General features: G+C 40.8%; 1 protein-coding gene across 1 annotated transcript in view; it reads left to right on the top strand.

The window, feature by feature from the left end:
* The window catches only part of cacna1ba (calcium channel, voltage-dependent, N type, alpha 1B subunit, a), a gene marked incomplete at both ends in the record, with an annotated part of 120,532 nt that extends 104,198 nt beyond the window's left edge, over positions 1–16,334 (top strand). The window contains 9 exons of the mRNA XM_079221877.1: positions 1,702–1,807; positions 2,666–2,773; positions 4,866–4,993; positions 5,538–5,719; positions 7,396–7,519; positions 8,497–8,616; positions 12,902–13,145; positions 13,384–13,598; positions 15,783–16,334. Coding sequence (XP_079078003.1) covers positions 1,702–1,807; positions 2,666–2,773; positions 4,866–4,993; positions 5,538–5,719; positions 7,396–7,519; positions 8,497–8,616; positions 12,902–13,145; positions 13,384–13,598; positions 15,783–16,334 — 1,779 coding nt within the window. The remainder of the gene's footprint in view (positions 1–1,701; positions 1,808–2,665; positions 2,774–4,865; positions 4,994–5,537; positions 5,720–7,395; positions 7,520–8,496; positions 8,617–12,901; positions 13,146–13,383; positions 13,599–15,782) is intronic.
* Positions 16,335–27,993: the final 11,659 nt, after the last annotated feature.

Raw genomic sequence — 27,993 nt, 5'->3', positions numbered from 1 at the left:
ATATAATATGGCCAATAGACTACCATGGAAATTATATAAATAAAGCTTTTTGAGACTTTGTAAATTGCATTCGACTCATATGTTGAAATTCTGTTATTACAAAAGTAATTTGTTTTTGACATTCAGAAGTTGTGCACTGTTCTGGGTTTATTTAATGCCTTCAACTGTCTCCATCTGTCATGTGACTGCTTGACATTTCTGTTGAGATTCACCACGTTAGTTGACAAGTCCACAGGCTCCGCCTACCTAATAATGCATGTTGGGATCTACTCACAATGTAAGTTTAAATGGTGCTTGTTTACAGTCCATGTGGAAACAATATGGCTGTAAAGTTTTAATTTAAGTAAAATATAAGATTTCATTCAATATAAGATCTCATTCAATTCCATTTTTAGACAAGCAATTGGTCTAAAACACTTGTCTTTGGAATCAGCATGCTCTCACAGAAATAAATGAAATAACAACGGCCAGCAGGTGACATTTTTCTGGCACATACTGGTTAAATGATGTGCCAAAACCACGAGAAACACTGTCAATCCAAAGTAAATTAGAATTCTTATGTTGGGGGAAACACAAATTCCCAGGTTTAACAAAAGTAAGTCAGCACAGGGAGGAGTGTGGGTCAAACATGGGGACTTTCACCCATGAGATCAGTGTTGGTGTCCCCGGAGTTATTTCAAATTACACAGAATACATAACAAAATGATTTGTTTTAACCCAAAGGACGTTTTATTTCCATGACTTAATCATTTTGTTTTGTTGCCTAGACCTAACTTTAAATTGTTCCCATGGTATGTCATTTTACACATTATTGCTTTGTTAAGAAACTGTAGTCATTCCACGTATTTCTGTGAGATCACGTTGGTCTATACTGTTGTTTTTCTAATTGGGCAGCCTGCAGTTGTATGTATGTATGTTTTGGTGAATGTGTGACCACATGCAAATTTCCGTGGTTGTACGTGTGTTTGAGTTTTACTCTCATCTTTTCATCTCTTTCTCATTCTGACTGATCTTTCTTACTTTCTGCACTGCCACTGATAGCACATGTAGGTGAATGCTTTTTGTGTTCAGGGGAGCTCAACTCTTACAATAACAATCCCTCAGCATTCTATGTGCTTCTGCTGGTGCCATTCGTTCTATATGAACCACGTCTTCCTACTAAGGCTGCCCAGGCTTTGTGGAATGGACACTCTTTATTGCTAGCTGCCACTTTTTATGTACAGCATCCTCAACCCCCTCAACTGCAAGCTGATGATTGTTAGGATAGCAACCACAGAGTCGAGCTCCTGCGACTGTCGATGCACCTCCATGGTTATGCGTTACATGCCTACTCCACATTTTTTCGCTCAATGTCAGTCTTGCACCAGTGCACTTTGACTTGCAGCGTAGTGCATACTGTAGCCAATAGCAGTGAATGTGAATGTCTAGTTTGTCTCCTCTGTGCGTACTAGTAGAGAAGGCTTTTTGTGTGCTGAACTTTGTCTCAGTAACATGGGATATGACCAAACTTGCACATTTTCAACAAAATTGACTAAATAACCTTTACTGTACTTTAATGTATGCTTAGAGAGTGAAGCCATAGAGGATATTGAATATCTGCAGCACACAGATGGATTTCTCTGGGTGAATTGTCTGTGGTGATGGGGCCGGGTGCTACTGGGTCATCTAAAGTCTCTGTCACCACTCACCTCCTCTCCTCAGCGCCTCGTCAAAATGAACATGCCAATCGCTGATGACAACAGTGTCCATTTCACCTCCACCCTGATGGCCCTGATTCGTACTGCCCTCGAGATCAAACTGGCCTCAGGTCAGTAAAACACACCACACCTCATTAGAATAGAAGATAATAAAAATGACTAGAATAGACTAATGTAATGACCTGCTATCTGGTTTTACATCTTTAGAAAATACAACGTATTAATAATGTTGGTTTGAGAACAAACAAACTGTAGATCTACCAGAACAAGCCAGTCAAAGTTGTGTTGAGAGTAACTGACAATTTCAGAGTTTCGGTGACCTACCAAGAGCATTTTCTGCCGACCTCTGCATGTGCCTTTGCACATAAGGGCTTTCTAGTCCATCTATTGAAGTCATTTTAGAGGCTACCTAGGAAATCCATATCATATCATATCATCAATATGATTGACAATATGTGGAAAACTAAAAAGCTATCAAAGATTTGGACAGATTGTTCAACATTGCAACTGTATTAATTAAGGTCAGTTTTTGCAGTGCATTTAAAATGTTACCACATAACAAATGAATGTCAAATGAATGAAAAATGCCTTGAAAGTTTATGTTATGTAAAATGGTACCTTTAGCGGCCAGCCAGTCCCAGCCAGAGCGACACAGAGCCATCTGCTATTTATTGTTCTCGGAGCTAGAAATAAGCAGATCGTGCTTTCATTGTCCTCATTAGAAGGCTTTGTGCTGGGCTGCTGAATTTTTTCTTCTGGCATCATAGTTTCTATCTGCACTTTTAATGAGAATGTCTCCTCGTGCCTCACCTCAAGAACAACTGATTTACTGCTTTGCTTGCTTTGTGTCATACATCAGTTGGAAGATGTTACCGGTTTTAGTCTTTCCCCCCTTTAAAAAAACAACAACTGTATATGGGGATGTGTTTTAATAAACTAGGTTTAAATGTCTCTCTGTGGATTTCCAGGCATGGTAGCGCAGCGCTTATCTGACGCTGAGTTAAAGAAGGAATTGTCTACAGTGTGGCCCAGTCTCTCTCAAAAGACCATGGATCTGTTGGTGACACCACATAAACGTAAGCATGTCACCATTATCTACATATTGAACTCTTACGCACACTCAAAAGTAACTGAAATGTATGCACAACACAAAATAAAAAGGCTTGTTATGTGTACATCAGTGTAGTGTAGGGTACATGGAAGCTGAGGATGGTGTGTTAGCCCAACTATAAGGTATATGGTGGGGTCGAAACATTTATTATTATTGTGTAGGATCATACTACACAATATCTGTGGGGGCATTTTTTTAAATCATGGCACAAATTTTACAGTGTGTTTACAACAAAACACCTGTGGTTTCCTTGGAAAGTTCCATGTTGTGTAACAGCAAACCAATCCTTAGATCTAATGCAAATAGTAAGTCAAACTACACTAGTCTGAATGACATGTTAGGTTTTTCCCATCATTTCCATCAAGATGCTTTTGTTTACCTTGAACCTTTTTTAATTAATCAAATCACTGTAAGAAGTTCCTTGTTTATAAAGATTTTTGTTAAATTAAGCATTAAGGAGACAAGCAGGTAAATAGAGATAAATCAAAAAGGAAGGAATGAGTCAGCAGAATGATCTCTCCTGCTCTCGGTCCTCTGAGATGCCACCTCGTCTATCCGGCTGGGACGAGATAGTCCGGTCACTGTGGAGGAGGTTTTGTTGGCTGCTGGTGACCAGTGAGGACACGATCCTCTGCATCAAGAATGACTAAAGTAGTGGTTGTATTATTGAAAGGTTTGGCTCATGTTCATCAGCTGATACAACACACATGTTTATCAGGGACAGGTCTGCGAAGATTGGCGGAGATGGGGAGGTGGAGGGGTGCGAAATGGCAGCATGAACATACTAAAGGCAGAGAGACAATCATATGTAAAAAGAGACCGCAGCAAGAGGATAGGCTAGCAATGTAATCTTTATTGATTAGAGGAGAACAGCTGATCTAAACAGCTGATATCATGATTGACAGCCCCGAACCATGACAGCAAGGAACATGTGTGAGGAGAGATTGGCAGATGTATGAGAAATAAACTACATGCCTAAGCACACAAGTCATGACTGAACTTACACTAGAACCTCATGTGGAGAAGACATGGACTATGACTGAGCCAGATGCAGTATCTGTTAGTGAAACCTGCAACAGAATCACAGATCTCTGCTTGTTTTATCTTGCCTGTTCTCTTCTCTGATCTCTCCATGCGAAGCCTTCAAATTGGGTCATTAAACATCAATGGTGGGAGAGACAGGCACAAGTCTCTAAAAATAAGAGGTTGATGTTTGGTTTATGCAAGAGACACACACCATTATATTAGACGAGTGGGATTGGGGCTCATGGTGGGATGGATAGTGTGCCATGCCACTAGTATTAGTGCAGGGTAGCTGTTCTGTTTAGAACAACTGTGAATGCAAATGTCTTGTCCTCTACTGAAGTGATGAAGGGTTGGTTGCTGATTGTCAGGGTAAGCTCTATTTCTGCTTATGCCCCAAACCATGCTAAAAAATGAAGGAATTATGATCAGGATCAATTCATTATTGGTGGTGATTCTAACTGCACTCTAGACGGGACAAGTGAGGAACCCAATACACAGTCATCTCACAGCCTTTAGAGTATCATTGCACACCTGATGGACGATTGGAGAGAGAAACATCCACAATCCACACAATACACATGGGTGAGGGTCAGCAATAACAGGGTGAGTGCATTGCAGACAGGATCTATAGTGCATTACTTAAAGTCTCAGCTCCAGATTAGTTTACAGCAATATAAGTCCAGTTGGCTTCACTGATGCAGGAGAAATGTTGGAGATGAGCTTCTTCCTGCAGGAGAGGGTGACGGTATCTCTTATAAGGTCTTGCTTCCTCCAGCCTAAGGATAAGGATGCCTCAAGCTTTTTTTTCTTTAATCCGGAGAGATCGGTGGCAAAGAGAAAGCAGACGACCTGCCTTAAGCTTCCAGGTAGCAGGATGACCACCAGTCTGGCAAGATGAGGCATGACCATGCCACGTATTTCTATGATGACCTCTTTGGGGCAGAGCAATGCAGCATGGAGTGCTTCTTTTCTTTCCCCCTGTTCTTTTCCTGTACCGTCATCTGACTTCACATCATTTCTTCTCTCCTCAGCCAATGAACTGACTGTAGGGAAGGTTTATGCGGCCCTGATGATCTTCGACTACTATAAGCAGAATCGGGCGAAGAGGCTGCAGCAGCAGCAGCAGCAGCAGCAACCACAGGGCGAGTCGGTCTCCCAGGTACAACATCTACACCACGATTGCCTGCACACTGCACACACACTGCGCACACACACACACACACACACACACAAGTGCACTGAAGCGCAGACACAATGGATGTACTAATGCAAACCTTTATGCATGCCAAACATACAGTATGCTTGCACAGGCTGATACACGCTTTGACGGTATGCCTGCATGCAGAACATGTTTTTGTATCCACTAGCTATTCATTGGTAGATTATAAATCCATCAACAGCTTTGACAATGTAATGTTTTCAGTGTAAATGTGCCCAGTAGTTGGTTATCAAAGGCATACTTAGCAGCCACAGCCTAAGATGGACATGCATTTGACGACTGTACAGGTGCATGTCTGTTTCAACACACACAAACACTCACTCAGATGTACACAGATATACCTCTTACAACATGACAGTGAGACATTAATATGTTGGCCCAAGTCTCTACATCCGGGTGGCACTGAGACCCTGCTGTTGCAATAATATTCTGCCTGCTACCTCTGAATGTCTTCAGCATGTTGCCTTGCGTCTCTCATCCATAGTGCAAGGTCGGGACTCTGTTTAAGCCATTGCTGCCTCTGACTCACATGCAGGAGAAAGATCTGCCTATGATGTTAAACAGTGTGGAGCCTCCCAGCATGCTTCAGCCCCAGCCCAAATCCCATGCCAAGTCCCAGCCACGGACCAGACCGAGCTCCAACTCCCTTAACAATGGAGGCACGCTGTAAGTTCAACACTTCAGGAATTAAAACGTATGGTACCATAAAAAAACTACATCTAGGATAAAGTTCGGTTTAGATGTAGTCTTTTTCCGCCAGAGGAAAAGTCATGACTTACCCAAGGAAAAAAGTGAAGACTAATAGAATTATGTCAGAATCATGTATTAGTACGTTGCACATAGAAGGAATTTGATTCTGTGAAAAATAATGTAAATAATATAATTAAAAAATTAGTATAATTAAAAAACAAAACAATAAGCAATAATAGATAAATATGGTAAACAACAAACAGATAACAGTACTTTAGAGTATAAAGTGGCAAGTGTATTTTAATAAGAAAAGAAAGGATGGGTGTTTGAAATAGTCAGAGTCAGTTAGTGGGGGTCCTGGTTGGGTGTTGTCAGCATAGCAGTGGAAAAGGAGACCATAATTTATATGATGTCATCTTTTATTATTAGTAGTAACAAATAGAAGAGCAGTGTCAACTGGATGGTTACATTTACAAATACATTTACCAACACATATCCCAGCATTGCAAAAAGAACCAACAAGAAAAGATACACACTGCCAGTAGCAGCATCCTTGTTGTAAAAACACAGACATCAGCATCTTCTGAATCACTTGACATAAAAGATGCCCATATTCACTAATAAATAATATAGACTACCAAATCCTCCTGTAATGAGCAGTAAACATGCTGTACCAGCTCTGATACAAAAATATTGCTTTCTGGAACATGCGGTGAAACTATAAAGTGCACGGTCACGGTGACACAAGATGTGGCAATGGATATCACACACAGCGTGCTACTACCATCCTACCCGCTTTCCTCAGTGATCCCATGACTCTAGCTGTGGTTTGGTGGTGGTGGTTGTAGAGTGTGAGTTTGCTGTGTCCGTAAATATGTTGAGAAGTTGTATCTTTTTTCTAAAGTGTGCAACATACTGCGAATACCCTTTTTCTCAATGACTGAAAAGGGGTGCAAATACTTGGCATCAAACGTTGCAATCTACTTTTAAATGCTTACATACGCTAGCTTTTAAGCCAGGGGGTGCCGGTTGGATTGTATCCATATTTGGCTGCTCAGGCTCAGCCACTTTGCTAGTATTTAGCCTCGTTGAAAAAGAAAACAAGGCGCACATGTTTGACTTCTGTTCAATAATGTAAAAATGTATCACGGTCATGTCCATATAACGTACAATACAACAATAATGTAAAAATGTATCACGGTCATGTTCATATAACGTACAATACAACAATAATGTAAAAATGTATCAAGGTCATGTCCATATATTGTATGATAAACCAGTAATGTAAAAATGATATATTGGGAAGACTTATTAATAATGTAACACAGTAACAAAACCCTCACATTGCTAAATGTGATTCTTAATACAGAAAACTTGATAAGCTAGAAATAATGTGCAATCATAGAATGTACAAATGGCTATTGTAGAGTAATTTAAGTTTGCACCCAAACCACTAGGAGTACAAGGTTATAAGGTTAATTCATTATAATTCTACGAGGTTGCATACACATCCATTCATCATTGGGAATGGAAATTAAATGTTATCAAGTTGTCAAATGAAGTTACATTTTGGCAATTGAAAATGTAAACCTCTGATCTAAGTTTGCACTGTGTTGTTATTATAATGATGAGCTGTGACCGCTGCAACACAGGCCAGGTTATGACCACAACATCAAGCCATCGTCTTCCTGGGTGATGGAGAAACCCAAGGAAGCGCCCCAAGCTAAGAGGCCCAGAGGCCCATCAGAGGACACACCGGACCCTGCCGTCATGCAGGTACTGTAGACAGACACATTTACTGCACTTGCTGTGATAAATGTAATGATAAATGTATTGAACTCATTGTTGCAGAACCGTACAGCTGTGTATATACAACACATTTCATTTGTCTCTAGAGACTGAAGATTTTGTCATGAGTCAGAGTCATGTGAAGTGACTGAATGTTTATAAAAATGTAATTAAATAACTGTTATTGTAACGACTGAGTAAAAGTTCATTTTAAGAACGAACGCAACACTTAATATACGTGTAAGCTAGGTGACCAGTTGAGGAATTTAAAATATTTCAAATGTCACTGATTACATGTACCATGACCATGTCCTTGCATGTGTGGATTGTTAATGCGTTTATAATGTTGCTCCACCTTTTCTGTCACCTGCAGTGCTTCGGGCAAATGCCTCATCAAGCGAAGTCTGAAGCTTACTTTGTACTCTGTAGTGAAGCTGCATGAGGTGGGGGTGACAGCGCTTGCTTGTGCACCTCTGCATTTTTATAACAAGCTCTGCGCAACTATAATGCCACGCTCAAGTATGAACAAAGCTTGACTCTTTGGCTTCGCTGTTTCACTGAAGCTACTGGGGGCCTCAAACCCGACGACCATATCCAACCATGCAGCTTAGATTAATTGGTTACTCTAAATTGGCCCTAGGTGTATATACTGTATATATGTAAAATAATGATTTCAATATAGAATACAAATAATCCTAATAATGGTAATCTTGATAATCTGTTTACCACAAAAAAACGCTTTAATTCAATTCACATTGCTATCAAGCCGTCAATAACATTTCCTGCATAGATGTTTTATATTAAAAGCTTTGCTTAATACAGTTCTAAGTGTTATCCTAGGGTTCAAGCTGTTAAACATCTGCTGAAGAATACTATTGCTTAAGGTGAAATAAAGAAATAATTACTCTTCTCCACCACCATACACCTAATGATGCTAATGGTTTTGGGTGTGTGTGTATGCCCAGGAATCGGTGGAGATGAGGAAGATGGAGACCAGTGCCAGCAGCACGATCCCAGTCCCTGGCTCAGGGCTGGAGAACCAGAGCAGAGCAGCTTCTATGCCTCGACTCAATGCTGAGCTGCAGGTAACACCGCATCTTTACCACGTTCTTTTTGATTAAGTTTTAGACAATGCAAATAGTATTTAGTCCCAGTTTGTTTTAGTTTATAAAAACGAAATACCTTTTAGGTTCAGTGCTAGAGCACGGCCGTCATTCAATCAGAGGATCGGAGGTTTGATAAGACACTTAACCCCAAATGTCTCTGGTAGCTGTGCCTTCAGTGTATGAATGTTAGTTAGTCCTGATGGTCAGGTGGCACCTTGCATGGTAGCTCCTCCCATCAGTGTGTGAATGGGTGAATGATGACATGTAGTGTTAAAGTGCTTTGAGTGGTCAAAGACTAGAAAAGAGAAATACAAGTAAAGGTCCATTCCCATTTAGTCTAGTTTACATTGGTCAAAGTCATGTTTCATTTTGATGTTGTATTGTTGTCTATTGTGAGGGGTTTGAAAGGTTGATACATACTCCTTATCATTAATAATACAATATATTTCCTATGCCAGGAAGAATCTTAAATAAATTCAAATAAGTAATACTGAGAAAACAGAACTTGTCTTTGTTGGTTTTATTATTTGCTGTCGTACTGTACAGAGTGCAGGCAGTCTGCATGAACAAGTTGGATATTTAAACAAAAGACGGAGAGCAAAGGGTGGGTGGGGTGGGGTTAAAAGCATAACACTATCATTACTATCATCATAACTCGAAAGTAGACATAGAGGAGGAAGAAGTCCCATCCATCCATCCATTACCAGCCGCTTATCCGGGGTCGGGTTGCGGTGGCAGCAAGCCCAGGCTTCCCTCTCTCAACACTTTCCAGCTCATTCTGGGGGATGCCGAGGCATTCCCAGGCCAGCTGGGAAATATTATCCCTCCAGCGTGTCCTGTGTCTTCCCCGGGGTCTTCTACCAATTGGACGTGCCCGGAAAACCAAATTAGATTCCCGAACCACCTCAGCTGACTCCTTTCGAGACGAGAGGTAGCGCCTCAACTCCATGTCCAAGCTCCTTACCCTATCTCTAAGGCTGAGCCCAGCCACTCTACGGAGGAAACTCATTTTGGCCGCTTGTATCCAAGACCTTGTTCTTTCGGTCACGACCCAGAGTTCGTGCCCATAGGTGATGGTTGGAATGTAGACCGACCAGTAAATGGAGAGCTTCGCCTTCCAAGACGGACCGGTACAGCGCCTGTTTTACTGCTACAGCTGCACCGATCCGCCTGTGGATCTCCCGCTGAATCTTACCCTCACTTGTGAACAAGACCCAGAGATACTTGACCTCCTTCGCTTGGGGTAGGCATTCTGTCCCCACCTGCACGCCATATCCTTTCAAGCTTTTCGCGATGTTTGCTTTAATTTTCAGGTTTGAGGGATATACCTGATATTAAACATTTATTTATTCTATTTTGTTGCACTCTTGTGTTGGTGGTGTTAACTTTTATTGCGTTATTTTGATTTTTTTATTACATTTGATTGAATTCATTCAAGGCTAAGTAGCTAACGACTGAGCTTCCATGGTGCGCAGCCGTGCTTCAACTCACTAAGCCTCGCCTCCAACCTAGTTTATAAACTACACTTATTAAATGTACCATTATCCTTTAGGAAGCCAGAGGAATGGCTAAACATGTGACACACTGAGTAAGGCCGAGCAGGAGAGATAGAGAGGTAAGCTATTGCTAGCTGCTAAGCTAAAGTACGGTAGCTAAAAAAAACTGTTGGATTAAGAACAAAGAAATTAAGAAATTATCCTTTATTAATCCCCTTGGGGAAATTCTTCTCTGCATTTGACCCATCCCTGGATGGGGGCAGTGGGCAGCCCTGTGAGGCGCCCAGGGAGCAATCGCTAAAAGAGAAGAGCGCTATTAGTGTTTAAATGTTTATATGTACAACAGGTAATCAGCCACTTGTACTGAAGAATATCACACAATTAACTTAGCTGGAGCTGTGACAGTCGCTATAAAATAACAGATACGCTGGCAACCAGAAGTGAGACAATATGCTTACCGTAGCACGTCAGCCAACTCAAAGCATCATAGTTTTTTGGAGTCAAAGGTTACTTTTTTAATTGTTTTGTTTCATCTGGGAAGAGGATTGTCAATTATTTGACAGTGGACCACAGCTACATGTCTGATTTCACCTTGCAAAGACAAACATACTGCTGTATTTGGAACTTTATTTAATATGAGATATGTTAAATGTAGCTTAACATGGCTCAAGGAAGACGTTTGCTGTGCCTATATTACTGAGAATAAAACAAAGCACACCATCACATAGAAGGTTTTTACATGTATGAGCTGGGATTAACTATGTATCCAGTGCAGGCTGAAACACTCTAAATTAATATTTCACTAGATCCTATACGATACAATAAACTCCTCATTTCCTGAAAGATGAGGATCGATTCATGCATGCTCTCTCTGGAAGACACTAAGGTAATCTGATTAGATTCTGGCAGGCTGCCAGTTTTGTCCAGTATTGTTTTTTTCTTGCTGCCAACTGAAGAGATAATAGTGGCTTCAAATGGCTATAGGTCCAAGATTCAGTCAAAGGGACATTGGGTTACTGTAGAGGGGAGAGAATGAGAAGTGGGGGATTAATAAAAGGATGAAAGGAATGAGGGCAGACGGTTCCCTTGTTAATTTGCTATTTTGTTGTTTTTCTCACCTTTGTAGAACAGAGGGTAGGAAATCCTCTCGCACATTCAATTAATGCTGGTTGTCCTCTTGCTGGAGTGTGATGATGGGAACTGTACTATGCAATCTAATCTCAGAGGCTCCAGCCTCATACACAACAGTTGTTCCGTCACTCTTGCTAGATTGCTTCTCTTTTGCAGAATTTGAGCTCAGCCTTTCCAGGATCAGGACATGAAATCTGTTCTAACCTGTTCTTCTTTCAAATCTGTCTTTGGGCTGTGGTGACATGAGAAACCTCATTGATTCAGTCTGGCCTCTTGCTCCCACACTTTAACCCAGCTGCTATGGGACATATGATCCTAATTATATTTGAAGAGCCCTGTTTTAATGTTACAGGGTCCCTCTGAAGGAATTAAGAGGGATATGGTCTTTTAGATATCTGTGAAAGTCAGAGGCAGACTGTGCTGATAGAAGTAGAGGGAGTGACGTGTCCAGATATACCAAAATGTCTCCACTGCGTCATGCACTGCATAATTTTGTCTTATGCAATAATGATCAGAGAAAAGTACAGAATTCAAGATGATTATTTTTAATAAGGCAGAACTAACAAAGTGAATGTCCTAAAGTAGTGGACTAAAATATAGATTTCTCAGGGAGGCTGAGCAGTGTGATTCCCAGATGTCCCACTATAGCTCCGCGCCCACGTCTGGCTCCAGGACGGGGCCCCAGATTTCTGTTTCTGCGAGGTGCCACAGCAACTTCTTTGTCCATTCCTGGGGGGTCAGGGGAACGCTCTAAGTCTGGTCCCTCCCCTGGCACCAATTGGCCTTGGGGGACTTACCAGGAGCTAATTCCCTGAAAACACTCCCATGATTACAGGGAATATCTGACTTTGGTACCCACCAACGGTGGTCATTTTTTAATTACAGTAATTTTTTTATAAAACACAATAGATATTCAAATCATGTTATATCATCATTTTCTTTCTTTCTTTTCTTTAGTCAGAGTCTTTAATCGCATGAAAGACTAAATACAATTTTCGTGTAATTATCTCCTCCGAATGTGTCTCAGTGAGCAGTCCTAAAGAATGAACTGGGTCCTGCTTCCAGACTTCAGCCTACTTTTCACACACCTTTTACTCAACACACATTTTCCTACATCATAGTAGGAAGAACACAGGTGAAACTCATTTAGTTAACAATGGCTCAGTTTCATCAATTGTCCCAGTAAGCTCTGACACTGAGTCAGCAAGCACAACACCAACACAAGTCAAGAGGTAGGGTGATCAAGCTGGATGTCAGGCAGACTTTTGGGGCAACAGGATGAGAAACAAATCCAGGACGGGCGCTTCAGGAACAGGTTTAAGCGTCTTGAAAGCAAAGGCATAAGCATCACTGACCATCTGGTAGAGAATCACTGAACATACACTGCAAGGCTGTTGAAATGGAAACAGGTGAGCAGGGTAATGAGACTCATGATTGATGGGAAAGTCTGAGGGCATCTGGTGGATGGATGGGGAGTAGAAATGCATGAGGCTGGACGAGTGAGAACTGTGTGTGCTGTCAGTGATAAACAAGGAGCAGTTGTAGTCATTGTAGGAAGCTGGATCTGTAGGATTGCTGGATGAAAACCTTTTGTCAGACATGATTGTCAGTGAGCCTCTCATGTCTCTCTACCTCAGACTGTTCCTGATGCCAGTCCAATGACGCGCTCAGTCTCCACTGTGGCCCCACAGCGACCCCAGGAGGTCAACCTGAGGGACTACATCCTGGAGAAACCCAGCCAGGACCGGCCCCACCACCACCATCATCACCACCACCACCACCACCACCGCTGCCACCATCGCCGAGACAGAGATAAAGACAGGGAGAAGAGGCAGAGGTCGTTGGATACACCTTTGGGTGGACAACCACCTAGCTCTGCTGGTTAGTCAGCACTTACAAACACACCCGTGCAGAGCGGGACACTTTCGCTTAGCTTAAGACCTTTAAAACAAAGGCAGAATGCCTGCTGTGCATAATGAACATCTATCCTTTGTTTCTTACTGAGCCGAAAAATAGGCCTTTACAAGATTACTGGCACTCAAAGCCGTAATGATCCAAAGTCAGCCAGGTCTCTCATATTATCTAGAATACAGAAACATCATATGGTCCTCCTCTGCAGGTGCAGCAGGAGAGCCAGCGTCTGACCCGGCTGCCTCCAGAGATCGAGGCCACGACCGCGGACGTTCCCACGACAGGAAACACCATTCCTCAGCGGACAAGCAGCGCTACTACTCCTGCGACCGCTACTGCAGCCGGGAACACTGCCACACCAAATCTGCCACCGCCAGCTATGCCGCCTCCCCCAGCGAGGGGCAGGAAACCAGCAACAAGCAGGTGGGAGGGCACAGGCATGTAGAGTAGGGACAGACGAGGCATTACACCAGGTGAATAAACCAGGGGTTTTCAAAGGGTTTGTAATGAGTACATCTGACAGTGTTCACTATCTTTGAATACTATTTTCTATCATATAGAAAACTCATTCCAGATCAAAGAGCACTGCTGCTGCTGCTCATAATAGGAATGAGATCAATATTAATTTAGACCTGTGTGGAACCTGATCAATCATTTGAGGTTGAGGCCTCTAGTGTCATAATGGCATGGTAGGGTGACATGTATTGCTAGAAGAACAGTATTTGCAAAGCCAACGGTAACTAAACTAAATATAGAGAAATAATTCAAGATAATGAGCTTATAGCTGATGTGATGGACCTCATTGCAGTTTAACAGTAACACTTCAGTTAACCCCTCACATCCATGAATCATCTTAAAAATGTGTAGTTCACGTGTTATTGAATATTCAGTTATGTATTTGTCCAGCTGAACTAAATGTATTTTTCATTGAATAATCAATAACAGTTAAGTCATTAAAACAAAAGAACAAAAGATGTAATACTTTTTCATTTGTACCATAGAATTAAAGACAGATATAAACACACACACACACACACACACACACACACACACTGTAAATTATTTTTAATCAACCCCACACTAACCCAATACTGAGTAGAGCACCATATGTGGATTAATCCACCGCTGAAAACGTATATAAAAAGTATAACAACACTGCCTTAGGCTTAAAAAAAAAGGAAAAGAGAAACATTGGTTCACTTAGCCCGTAATTTTAACATCTGTTTAGTATTCAGATAATATTTCTACAGCAACTTAAAAGCAAAGTAAAGCCAGCGACTCTTTTTTTATATATGATTTATTTATAGAAATTACAAAACAAGACTTAATGTACAATAGACCTCACAAATAAGGAGTGAAAGGTTAACATATCAGACAACCAAATGGTCAGGGTATACATTACAGCCCCCCTCCCCTCGCTTCCCTTTCCCAAAACAAATATACAACAAGGCAATTTGATACACAAACAGAAAAGAAAATAATGAAAGCAACCAAAACCCAACATCAACAACTGGCTGTTAAATGCTTGCAGTGGCAGATAATATTGTAAGCTAGCAACTCTGATGCAACTTTACAGTTAGTTTAACATTCTCCACATATCTAAAATAAGACAAGATAAAATAATCCTTTATTAGTCCCGCAGTGGGGAACATACAGGATTAGAGCAGCATTGGTCACAAGTAAATAGAAGATAAATCAAGTAATATAAATAAACAGTAAACCAGTAATAGAACAAAATAAAACAGTAAAGAAGAATGTTAAATATACAGACTGAATAAAAAATGTAATAAAAAGTATATAAAAAGTACCTAAACGTATTGCACGTATTGGATATTGCACCAGGTGAATGAATTAAAAAGTCAAGTGGTCAGAAGTGTCCAAGTTCAGAAAGTTTTCTTTATCCTCTGATTTTCATCAGCTTGACATCAGTTTGAAATGATCATTTTATAATATGATCCTTCTCTCATATTAAGTCAGTAAAACATTGTGTCCAGGTGATTTCCAGATAACTGTGAAGAGGTTAGTCTGCCAGTTGTCTGTTTGTCTGTCACAGACGGCCAAAGCTGAACAGTGTTATCAGGATTACCACAGGCAGCAGAATGTATTTACCACCATGAAACTAGAGGCCTCAGAGATCCATGAACATGTTTATAAATCCATCAACTCTAAACTAAACTATATCACAACAGAGGTGACCACATTGACCAGCTGATTACAAGCTCATTGTATCAACACAGTGAACATGCAGATGGCTGATGCAGCATGGTAGAGATAGTGCTCTAATAGGGATAGTACTCTGTCCCTCTGCATGCTCTTACTACTACTGTCTCCTCTGTCTGCCTTTACTGCAGCCTCTCATGGCCTTTCACTTCTTTTCCCAATTTCTCTTTTCATCATTCTCCATCCATTTTGTGTGTCGTTATCTCTCCATTAGTGCTTGTTCTTTCATTCTGTCTTCTCGGTCTCATTTGTTCTTCATGATCTTTCATGTCATCACATATTACATGTTGGTTTATTTCCTTTCCTCCTTCTGTCCTCTTCCTTTCTCCTTTCATTCCTTACATCATTTCCTCATCGTTTCAAATTGCTTGTCCAATTTTCATCTAGGGCAGTGGTTGGGTTAAAGGCAGCCCAGTGGCACTGAGTTCCCCTTCTAGCACGCCAAGCCGCGGACGCCGGCAGCTCCCTCAGACCCCCGTCTCCCCGCGGCCTGGGGTGGCCTACAAGACTGACAATCCATCCCCTGTGCACTTTGCGTCCAGCCAGGCCTCTCTGAGTCCTGGCCGGCTGAGCCGCGGCCGGTCGGAGCACGACGCCCTCCGGCACAGTACCCGCCACTTCCCCTGCCCCGTCACTCGCATCAGCTCCGAGCCCTTCCTCGGCAGGAGCCGTGGCGATGCTCTGGGCAGCCTCTACGGCAGCCTCAGGGAACAGCTGGACGTCTTTCAGGATGCGGGGTCACTGACACCCAGCCCCCGTGCCGGTCTCTCATCTCGGACCGCACTGCCTCGCATGATGGGAACCCTGCTTCCTGCTCCGCAGCAGAACCTTGGGGTGCCCAACGGGTACCACTTCCGCTTTGGGGGAAGCACCAGCGCAGGCTCTGGCGTAACGGCACACAGGTATTACCAGGAGGCAGAGGAGGACGAATGGTGCTAGCATGGCTTTAAACCAACCTTTTTAATGCATTTTTGAGGAATTGTGATGAGTTTTATCATCTTCTTTGAAGGTTTTAGTTTACAGCGTCAGTGTGTGTGTGTGTGTGTGTGTGTGTGTGTGTGTGTGTGTGTGTTAATGCTGTATTTTTAATCCTGACTTGGAGATCTAACATCTAAACAGGGAAAAGCTTGAAGTGGGTAATATTTGAACATGAACAAAAAATGTCATCTTTAGGGGCACGTAGCATTATGAAAGACAACAGTAGACCTTTTTGCCAACATCTATATATAATATATAATAATATATGTCTTACAGTAGTTTCCTAAATTTGCTTTGACTTCAGTGTTTGGTTGACACCACCATATTAACCCTCAAACAGCATTATATTACATACACATTAAGATGACAAACTCTCCTAATGTTGCTAGAAAAGGGAAGATGCTAAGAAATGTTTGATGAAGATAAACTACCAGACTGCTGTGTGTCTGTATTCCAGGGGAACCATTCAGATACAGTTCATACATAACAGTTTCTCTTCAGGGTCATTTGTTTCTGATTACTGAGCAGTGAAGCTTTATTCATATTAAAGCAAAAAATAAGGCTCTTGCACCGCACATGCTGCTTTGCTCTGAACATTCTTCAGGGGAGATGGTGCATCTAACCATATGGCTTAATTTTACTAATTTTTGAAAGCTTAAAGCTGCATTAATAAAAACAATTATGCCATTCAGGGGTAGCACACCAACCAGTTAATACAGCATTGACATATTAGCACATTATCAAGTTGATCAGCTTCAGGCCTAGATCACACCCCCGAGATTTGCATAAAGGTTTAAATATTATAAACTTTTCACCGCCAGGCGCCAACTCACAATGCTAGTCAATGTCCCTGGCAGCCAATCAAATCAAGCAAGAAGCTTTACTGCTTTACCACTGACTTGTTGGGCTGTGAGAGAGCTATGGAGTATGTGAGGGGGAATTCATATCTCGTGTTCCGATAGTTTCATGTCGGCTACAGAGAGGGAGCTTTAACCATTTTTTTCCTTAATCTGACATGATCGTCGCACCCCGCTCCACAGGCGCACCCCGCCGTTTTGCCTGACCTGCTTTGCCCATACGTTTTTGAAGCAGTGTAGGAGTCACTTTTTAGTTCTGGTTCGGTCTCCACCAACAACATCTGTCTCTTTAGCTGCTAAATGCTCCACTAAGTTCACCAGCTAGTTTCTGACTATGTCTGTCTGCTATTTGCAAAGCTTTTTCACAGAAAACAGCTGCCTGCTGCTGCTGGGAACCCGGTTAATGAGAGTGGTGACCAAATCTAAACTGTGAAATTTTGTGTTGTTAAATAAACAAAAAATGAAGCTGAAAGTTGCTAAGACACTCCTTAGGCTAAGGACAACTGCAAAGTTGGTGATAGTTCTCAGTGGATTTGTCACACCTGTAAAATTACACCTATCTAATTTTTCCATTGTACATATAAAAATGATGATTAGTGCAGCTTTAACGTTACATTCTAACTCTTTAAAACCTAATATATATACATATGTATATATATATACTCAATGTGAGTTGTGCTCTGTATCAGCTGGTTAACATTTCGCCTTCTTCCACATTATTAATTAACACAGCCAAGAGCACAACGTACAGTATAACATGCCTGTTTAAGCTGTAAGTGAAGTTAGTTACTGATGGTTAGAAGAACGTTTCAGAGTCAGTATGGTAGTTTAAACAGAAAAGGATTGAAATGGGACAAATAAATGGGTCAGTAGTCCAGTGAAATGATGTATTACAATTTTGGAAAACCTCTAAGACATGCCACTGTATGAACAGCTGTGTTCTCTATCATTCCATGATAATGCCTAATCCTTGATGACATTCCCTTAGTGTCAGTCGAACAGATGAAAGGCTGTCACACAAGCAGTGTTGAATGTTGTGCCTGTTCAAGCTGTTTGCACGCTTCAAGAGAGAAGCAACGCATAGTAGGGGAAAGAATGTCCTCGTAGTTGTTCTCTTTTCATTGTGTGCATTTTTTTATATGACATAAAAAACAAAGATGTGTTTTTTGTGAACTGCTCTAATGTTTCTTACAGACTTTTTTGGGGATGTTTTAAGACAAAGTGCCTATCCTTTTAGATATACTGTAGAAAAGGTGCAACGTCAACTGTTTTCTAATGCATCCACACTTGAGTAGAGGTTTGGTTAATTCCGTATGTAGCTCATTCCATATATGCAAGTATTATTAGTAGCAGAGAACTCAAAACTTAAAAGACAGGAATGGAAAAAGGATCTTATGAAAGTTGATTATTTTTCTTGTTTTTGATAAACCATAAAATCATGTGTGGGTGGAGGAACAAGAATCAACATTATGAAAACACTATGCGATAATGTAACAACTATGTAACCTGCATAAATATATCAATCCAGTTACGTTAATGCCAGTAACACATTGTGCATGTTCAGATAGACCTGGGTTTTGGTAACGATGTGAGTCTTGCGAGGTCCTGTATTGTTTAACTCTGCAGAGTGTGTGTTGGTTAGCGCTGGTCTGAAGGAGTTCAAGGGTGTGTTCACGAGTGATGGCGAGATGAAGCTTCCTGAAGCATTGAAGCTTTCCATCCAATTGGTTCGCTCATGGGCCGACGCTTCATGAGGCTTCATCTGCTCTACTGCGCCACCAAGTGGACACTACATGTAAAACAGGCAGAGTGATCATAACGACACCATGGCTATTGTGTGTGAAGCTTTAAATTGAATAAATTATGTTTGTGACGCCAATACATCAATTATTAACTTATCAATATTGTGTCTATCTTTATGATATAACGGAAAAAAAACTCGAAACAAATTGGGAGAGGGTTGTGATGTGACTGTGTGTTTTTTTTTAAGTAAAAATAAGAACTTTTCCACAGTGCTGGGCTTTTTGAGACTATTTCACGTGCTTTATAAAACACCCTTTCACAGGCACAGATGAAGCTGGGTACAGAGAGGAAGGGGGGAAATATATTGAGTTTCGCTGCCCCTTATTTTTCAAATCGCACGGCAAACCCACAAACCATTTTCTGAATCAGTCACGTGGTACGGCCGGCTTGCGAGGCTTCGAACATCACCACATACGTCATTGACACAAGCCTCGATACGCGCTTCACCAAAATCTACCTGGATTACTCGACACGCGCATCGAAGCCTCGACACGAAAGGACACATCACTACGGTTCACTGTGATTTAATCCAAGTAGCAAATGGTGGTCCAGTATCATTTTATGGTCATTGTTCTAAATGTGTGGGTATATTTGGATAAGACGTAGCACTAGTAAGCATCAGCTGTTGTGGATACATTTTGTATTTATGGCTCCAGGTTGTTGTTTCATGGTGTGGTGTTTCATTTTTTTAAACTCATGGATAACTGGCAAAAAAAATAGATGTTGTAATGTCATGCAAATATATTTCCAGCAGCTCCATAGAGTTTGGCAGCGGGAGCGTGACTAACTGCTACATCCACAGTAACAGAAAACAAACTACAATACAGTAGCATTATTAGCTTTGTCCATATTCTTGGAATTGGCTCCCAAAACAACACCTGGAATGTGATCGATATCTAACAATGGTCAGAAGTGGATCTGACGTTACTGGAGAGTGGATTTTTCCTTCAAATGGTCCGACTGACTCAAACCTGCCCTGCTGCCCCATTGATCTCTGCTACCAATTCATAGGAGGACATTCTCCAGCTGTCTCGGAGCACAGGAGGACTGTTGATGCCTGAAACTGTACTCGGCTGTAGCCGGATTTATTTATAAACAATATTTGTTATATTTAACTTGCTTGACACACATGAGTGGCATCAGCATCAGATTGTCTTTTGTGATATGTTGATATATTGCTGTTCTTTTACATCACAGCATTCTGCAACCTGAGGGAAAGACTTGAAGCTAGCAGCAGCTGATTGGCTCTAAGGTAGTGGAAGATTTCTTGAGACCTTGACCCCGCTGTGGGTAGCAGGAGATCACAGTGACAAACACTAAATGGACCTGTACTTGTATAGCGCTTTTCTAGTCTTCCGACCACTCAAAGTGCTTTCACACTATTTGTCATCATTCACCCATTCATACACTGATGGGAGGCGCTAAGGTGCCACCTGCCCTTCAGGAGTAGCTAATATTCATACACACATTCATACACCGTAGGCATAGCAACGGGAGCAATTTGGGGTTAAGTGTCTTGCCCAAGGACACATCGACATGGGCGAGCGGATTTGGGGATCGAACAACCGATCCTCTGACTGAAGGACCACCCTGCTCACCACTGAACCACAGTCGCCCCAGACACAAGCTCAAGACAAGAGAGTAGTGCTATGCAACCTGAAAACCCATATCTCCATCTATTCTGTAGCTTATCATGCTGGTCTCTTCAGTCAGGCTTCAGCATTATTTTGACCAAATGTTTTATAGAAAATGCAATGAAAAAAACATGCAAACAAAAAAGCACATAAAAAAAAGCACAATGTGCAAAGGCAGACCGGATATTTAGGATCACAGCAACGTTTCACATATATTTGCATGCATAACATGACAATATCAAATGGAGATTCCATGGGTCAAAAGTGGGACGGGGTGTGTCCTGTTAGTACAAGAAAAGGCTTTTTATAGATCAACCTTGAATGCTGTCAAAGTGATTATTTATCTCAAAAGACAGTTTGACTTAAAGACTCAAACTGTGTAAAAAAAAAATATATATATATTGGTATCTTCTTTAACTATGCGGCCTCTGTATTAAGTGAAAGGAAACATACCTGCGCCCAAGTCTGGACCAATCGGCCACCAAACAGGAGCAATCATGTTGCTTTATTTCTGCATACCATAGACAGTGCAGATGTTGCTTTTACAGAAGAAATACAAATGTTTGCATGTTCTGACAATGTATGTGCATGTAAAAAACTTAGTACTTTTAGATACCATGTGTTGTTTTGTTGTTGATATTTTAATATTTGATATAAACTGTGGGATTAAAAACAGTATTGAACATTGTTTACAGTTCCACCCAGTGCAGCAGAGCTGGAACATTCCTTTATTAGGGTCTTGGGATTCAGTGAATTGTTTGTTTGCTTGATGTTATGTTTCTTGGCCAGACTTTGAATTCTGCAGTTGTTTCTACATTAAACATTTTGTATGAAGCAAAGTTCCTTGAAATAAATAAGAATTAAATAAATATGCCTCTGATTAGCTGGATGATTTGAGTGATTATAGCTGTGGTACACTGTGTATGTTTAACCTGCTGTTCTGAGTCTTGTTTAAACCATAAAGACCATAAAGTGTTGGAAAGCTTCAGAAAAAGAAGCTAGTAAGTAGACCTTGAGGTAAGATTGTTTTGTTAAACTATTGAACTATTTGAATGTTTATTGTCTTTTATTTAACCGTCATGTTAAAGCAGCAAACAAACCTATACATTCAGAAGACTTTCATTCGGAGTTCAGTGCTAAATCTGTCCAGCAACTTCTGAGAGAAATAGCTGCTAAATGCTCCTCTATGCTCACCAGCTGGTCTCCAACATATAAGTCAAATTGTCTGTGGTAACCAATATCTGTTGGGGTTTATTTGTATCCAAATTACTGATTACTAAAATACGACAAGAGTTTATTTGCCATTTTCTCTTTCAATTTAATTTTACTGTGGTCAAATTATCCTTTGCAGTAAGCACAGACCGTAAATAAAGTAAAATGGTCATATTTTATTCAGGCTGGAATTTTGCATGCTGGCAAGCCAAGATGTTTGCTGTGATAACGCTCTTTTGGATCGTTGCCCATCAGTAGGCTGGCATTAATAGTTGGAAGAAAAGAAGAAATAGTTATAATAGTCATCAGTAAGCTGGTCACCAGGTGAGAATCATTCAAACAATTAGGCCAGCTATCAAGAGAGAGGAACTGAAGCAGAATACAATTAAAGTACACACATCATGCGAACAAATCCGTAACTCATATCTTTGAATCAATTTAAATATACTATATTATCTTAACTGATTTGGCTCTTTTGCATTCATTTAGATATCACTGAATTTTGGTTTAATAGTACCGGTTTTGTTGTAAAATGATATAGTTACCGTATGAAGTCTTGCTAGCTCCACAGTGAGTTCATTACACCAGTCCATCACCTTGTGAATGTAATGTTAGTCAACAAGTTTTTGTTGGTTTATTTTAATATTACGTGACTTGGATTTGTTGTGGACGTGCTGCCTGTGTGTGGAGACAAATGGAGTTGTCAGCAGACAGATAAGATACACAGGTAAGATACACCTACATAAATTCATTATTAAGGATAATCATTTAAAAAATAGAAATAAAAAAAAAAAATTTCAAGACTAAAGAGTATCATTGAAACATAAAAGAAATAATGGAACGGTATCTTCTTGAATGGAGTAGCATTGTGAAGTTAAAATAACACACAATACTATATATTATCCTCTCACGTTGTGCTGAAATATCCATGCCACCTGTCACCACCCTGGTCCGGAAATAACATTTGATTATTTCCTTAATGCCTTGCTGAGCCCGAAGCTGTCCCCAAATAGCAGAAAGGCCGAGCTCCTCCTTGTGGCACTGGCACCACAGTGGCAAGCGTGTGAAAGCGTCAGTCAGGTGTCAGGACTGTGGCAAGTTTGTGGCAAAGTCGCTAACTAGTCGTGCCACTCCTGTGACAACTACTGGCACTTCTCTGACATGTGGAATAGTCTGACCCCTAGTGGTGGCACCGCTCTGACATTTGATGGCAAGTCTCCGACTAGTTATGGCACTCCTGTGACAACTATTGGCACTGGCAGCTTATGGCACCTACCGACAACAAACTAGTGGAGATATTATTTGACTTGTATTCAAAAACGTTTTGATAAATAGTTTTAAATTATATTAAAAAGCATGATTTATTTTAATTTTTTTAGCCGCTTGTTGTAAATGACTATAAAAGTAATTATTTGGATAGATTATATTTTTTCCTTTTTGTTTCAATACCAGCGAAATCATACATAAATAAAATGAGTGATAAACAAAAAAGTAGAGGTTGCTCTAATGATGCTCAGCTGAGCCCCTGTTCTCTCTGAAGTGGATGTAAGTAATGCTGCGTTCACACCAAATGCGAATTATTCGCGCGAGTAGATTACATGCAGAGTCAATGCACAGACGCGAATGATGCAAATTTCCGCCGGGCGGCACGAATGGCGCGTTGCGAAATATTCGTCTCATTCGCGTGAATTGAAATATTTCAACTCGGGCAAAAAAAAATTGCATGGCGTAAGCCATTCAGCGTTGAGAGGCTCTGCCCGTCATCACTGCCGTCCTGCCGTTGCTGACTCAAACTGCTGCTGGTCCACCTGATGTAGCGGCCGTCATTCAGACACTGTTCCTGGAGTCGAGCCGTGTACACATAATATATATTATGAACCCAAACACGATGGCGTCTGATGGTCCGACGTTTGTGGGAAAAAAACACAAAAAACAGTATATCGGTAGCGGTATTTATTGATTGATAATATGATTGAGTTGTCTCTATTACATAGTTTGTCCACTCTGACAAGTTTGCTTTTCCACTGTCATGGTATTCCCAACTGCGGTCAAGTGAGCCCACATCCGCCGAGTGAGCCGCAGTTGCAATTCTAAATGCACCTCTATTTAAGGTCTTACGGTACGGGGGCCAGCTCCATGTCACAATATTCAAACAGCTCTAAAAACAGATCCTTAGACTTGTACATACATATTCCACTGCAGGCTTGTTCAGGGGGACCTCTGCTATGCCCATGTGCATGGACTCCAAATATTACTGTGCAGTTTTTGAGAAAAGTGAATTCAAAGTCTGCCTAAATTTCATAATTTCACAATATTCAAACAGCTATAAAAACAGATCCTAAGGTTTGTATATCGATATTCCACTACAGTCTTGTTCAGAGGGACCTCTACTATGTCCATGTGCATGGCCTCCAAATATTACTGTACAGTTTTGGAGAAAATTGAATTCAAAGTCAGCTTAAATTGCATAATGATATTCATAATTTCACAATATTCAAACAGCTATAAAAACAGTTCCATAGACTTGTATATCAAAATTCCACTGCAGTCTTGTTCAGGATGACCTCTGCTATGTCCATGTACATGGCATCCAAATATTACTGTACAGTTTTGGAGAAAATTTAATTCAAAGCCTGCTTAAATTTCAGAATGATATTCATAATTCCCCAATATTCAAACAGCTATAGAAACTGATCCTTAGATTGTATATTGAAATTCCACTGCAGTACTGTTCAGGGGGACCTCTGCTATGCCCATTAAGACGTCATATAATATTACGTAGACATTATCGAATTGATCGTCGAAATTGAGAATCGACACTTAATGGAAGCGTTTGTCTGTTTAGTCATTTTGTATAAAGATACATTAATATTAATAGTTATATTGTTAGGGTTCGGCTTTGGCTGGGCCCAAGCGCAGACACAGGGACGTCAAGGTAGGGTGACGGAATGGACTTCATTTACTAAACACAGGTGATTTGGGTATAGCAGGAGTTGAATGCATGTTGAGCGGTGAAGTGACGGGGCGGCTGGGCAGGAATGCAGGCACGGAATCCTGGGCACAGGGAACAGGAGTTAGTAACAGTCAAAAACAATGTAAAGCATAAGCGTAGTGTTACGTGTCAGTGTTGTGTTTTCCCCTCCCCTCTTGTTTTCCCCCACAGGTTCCTATTGGCTAATTGTTGCCACCTGTGTAGGCCAATCGGCGAGACGGTCGGCCATTTTTAAAAGGAGGAGGTCGGAAGAGTTCGGGGCGGATTTTGTTTGGTCACTACTGAATGCACACTGACACTGCTAGGTGGAAGGTTTGTGGTGAGAGGTTGAGGGCAGTAGGTAAGTTTGGGGTACCATGTACACTGGTGCAGACACGTAGGTACTTTGTGTCTAGAAACACTAGGTTATTGGTCGGTGCTCCCTCTGTATATGTTTTGACCACTCTTTTGTAGAGAAGTTAGAGAAGCCATTTTGTTTGTTTATTTTCCAGAGGTAGAGCGCTAGGCCTAGTTTTGTTTTTTTGATTTCTGTTTGTTTGGCACGACCACAAGCTGTCCCCAATCTCTCCCACGTGACAGAACCTTTTCTTTGTGTGTTGTGAACCGCCAGTGTCGAATAAATATTGTTTCTTCGTTACTCCTATTTTCTGACTTTGTTTCCTTTATTCTTTGGACTGACCTGTGTTCGTTCCCCCCTTATCCCCTAGACGGGAAAGGGGACGTAACAGTAGTCTAAATCGTTGAGAGGACTAAAAGAGGCCCAGAGTCAACATACTAATTGAAATGGTGAAATAATCTGGCAACTGGAGAGCTGGAAGCCAGGGGTATTTAACAGGAAGGATTTGATGAGATGACAGGTGCTGTAGATGATGTGCTGGTGTGGAGATGAGCCCAGGTGCTGTAAGCCACGCCCACGGCACACACAAACACACACGTAACAGAGACCAACAGGAGACACGAGACACATGGAAAACCCCCAAAAGGACCGGACTATATCTAAAAAGAGCCCCAAAACCACAAGAAACAATGTTTGTTGATTTATTTGCACAAAATGCATTTCCAATAAAAAATTTTGATCAGTTCTAGTTTTGTTTTGTTTATCTGCAGGCAGTCGGCATGAAACCACCTGTTATAGCATCACACTGAATCTGAAAAAGAAAAAATTAAACAATTGAATTTCATTAAAACATGAATTCACCCCAAACGCAAATAGCATCTATTTGCAATTTTTAATTTTCTAAACAAATATTTAATTTTATTGTCATGTTCATCGCTTGTAAAATGTTATTTTGATTGACTGACAATCAACTATAGCAAAGGTACTATTTGAATTTTACAGCTGCCATGGTACAAATGCAAATAAATGGACATATCCGAGTGGCTCGGATGGACAATGAAGTCTATTTGTCCAATGTTTTTTTAATTTTTTTAATACACACATTCCTCGAATTTTTTAACAAAATAAACAATTTTGTTTGCATTTCCAAGATTAAAACAAAGGGTGTCCCAATGGCGGAGGGGTGAACCGCGATTATTTATATGGCTCTGGATGGTGACTTTTGTTACATAACGTTCCAATTCTCTCTCTACCCCCTCATTTCCTGTCCACTGTCAGTTAAATCTTCAAAATGCCCAAACTAAAACTTAGGTCCACAAATCAAATGAATTAAAACAACACATTACCCATTCAGTGACTGGAGGCCTCGGAGTGGGTGGCTTTTTTGCCGAACACATGGCACACTGTGTTTCGATGTCAAAAACTAATGAAAAGAATTATAGAAATGTTGCATCTTTTGTAGTACAATATCACAATATAAATTAATATGAAGAAAAGCTGTCACACACCTGATGCGCGGAGTAATTCAAGTGCAATGTTTTGTCGTTCCTCAACAATGTTGTCCAATTGTATCCCAAAGGCCATGCACATGGACATAGCAGAGGTCCCTCTGAACAAGACTGCAGTAGAATTTCAATATACAAATCTAAGGATCTGTTTCTCTAGCTGTTTGAATATTGTGAAATTTCGAATATCATTATGGAATTTAAGCAGACTTTGAATTCACCTTTCTCCAAAATTGTACAGTAATATTTTGAGGCCATGCACATGAGCATAGCAGAGGTCCCTCTGAACAAGCCTTCAGTGGAATATTTATGTACAAGTCTATGGAACTGTTTTCATAGCTGTTTGAATATTGTGACATTGAGCTGGCCCCCGTACCGTAACACCTTGAATAGAGGTGCATCTAGAATTGCAACTGCGGCTCACTCGGCGTATGTGGGCTCACTTGACCGCAGTGTATTCCCAGCGTGTTGCATACTTATCCACATGTAAGGGAATCAACATAAAATGTTAAAAGACACAGTAAACATCAGCCAACGTATCGTCGTGGATGTTTGAAGGTCTCAAATATGGACATCTGTATCAGCCTAAAAAAATGTGAGGCACCAGGGAGCTCAACTGGTTGAACGGGGGCCCAATATTCCCAGGCTGAGTCATATCTGTAGAAGCCAAGGTTTGCGCTCTCTCCTCCTTCCAAATCTCAACCTGTTCGGTCTAAAAAAGGAAAACATAATACGCTTAAAATAATCCAGGCTTTCTCAGGCTATAGTTTGGTTACAAAATAATTTTAAGTGGATCAGTTCAAATGTAGCTTTGCTACGTTTCAACTTGGACCCTATTTCCCCATGCATTTGTGTCCATGTGTGTTAATGGAGACAATAATTTAAACGGTGTTGGTGTGTCTCTCAATACTTTCTGACTTTTCTACTCGTCTGTGGCTCCCAGATCCAGATCCATTGGTTTCTACTGAGGATGTAAATCTTTAAAAACAACTGACAATATATACTTTCATTTAAAGCTCAGCCATTTCTTCAAACAGCTGGATTTTGTAGTTTTTAACATGGGAAGCCCTCTGAAGAACTAAAAGGAGCTCATTGTTTCAGACTTTTAGAAATGATTTTATAATTTTACTCACTAAAAGTAATTACCTACAACAATGCTGCTGGAATTATGGACATACATATGAATTCATTTAAATTGATTTCGTTTCATATTGTTCATTTATTATTTGTGGAAATGGTACAAATGTATCCCAATATGTCACAATATTTGGATCTGAAGA

Source organism: Taurulus bubalis (assembly GCF_910589615.1).
Source record: "Taurulus bubalis genome assembly, chromosome: 8".
Classification (NCBI taxonomy): Eukaryota; Metazoa; Chordata; class Actinopteri; order Perciformes; family Cottidae; genus Taurulus; species Taurulus bubalis.
This window is presented reverse-complemented; position numbering and strand designations above follow the sequence as displayed.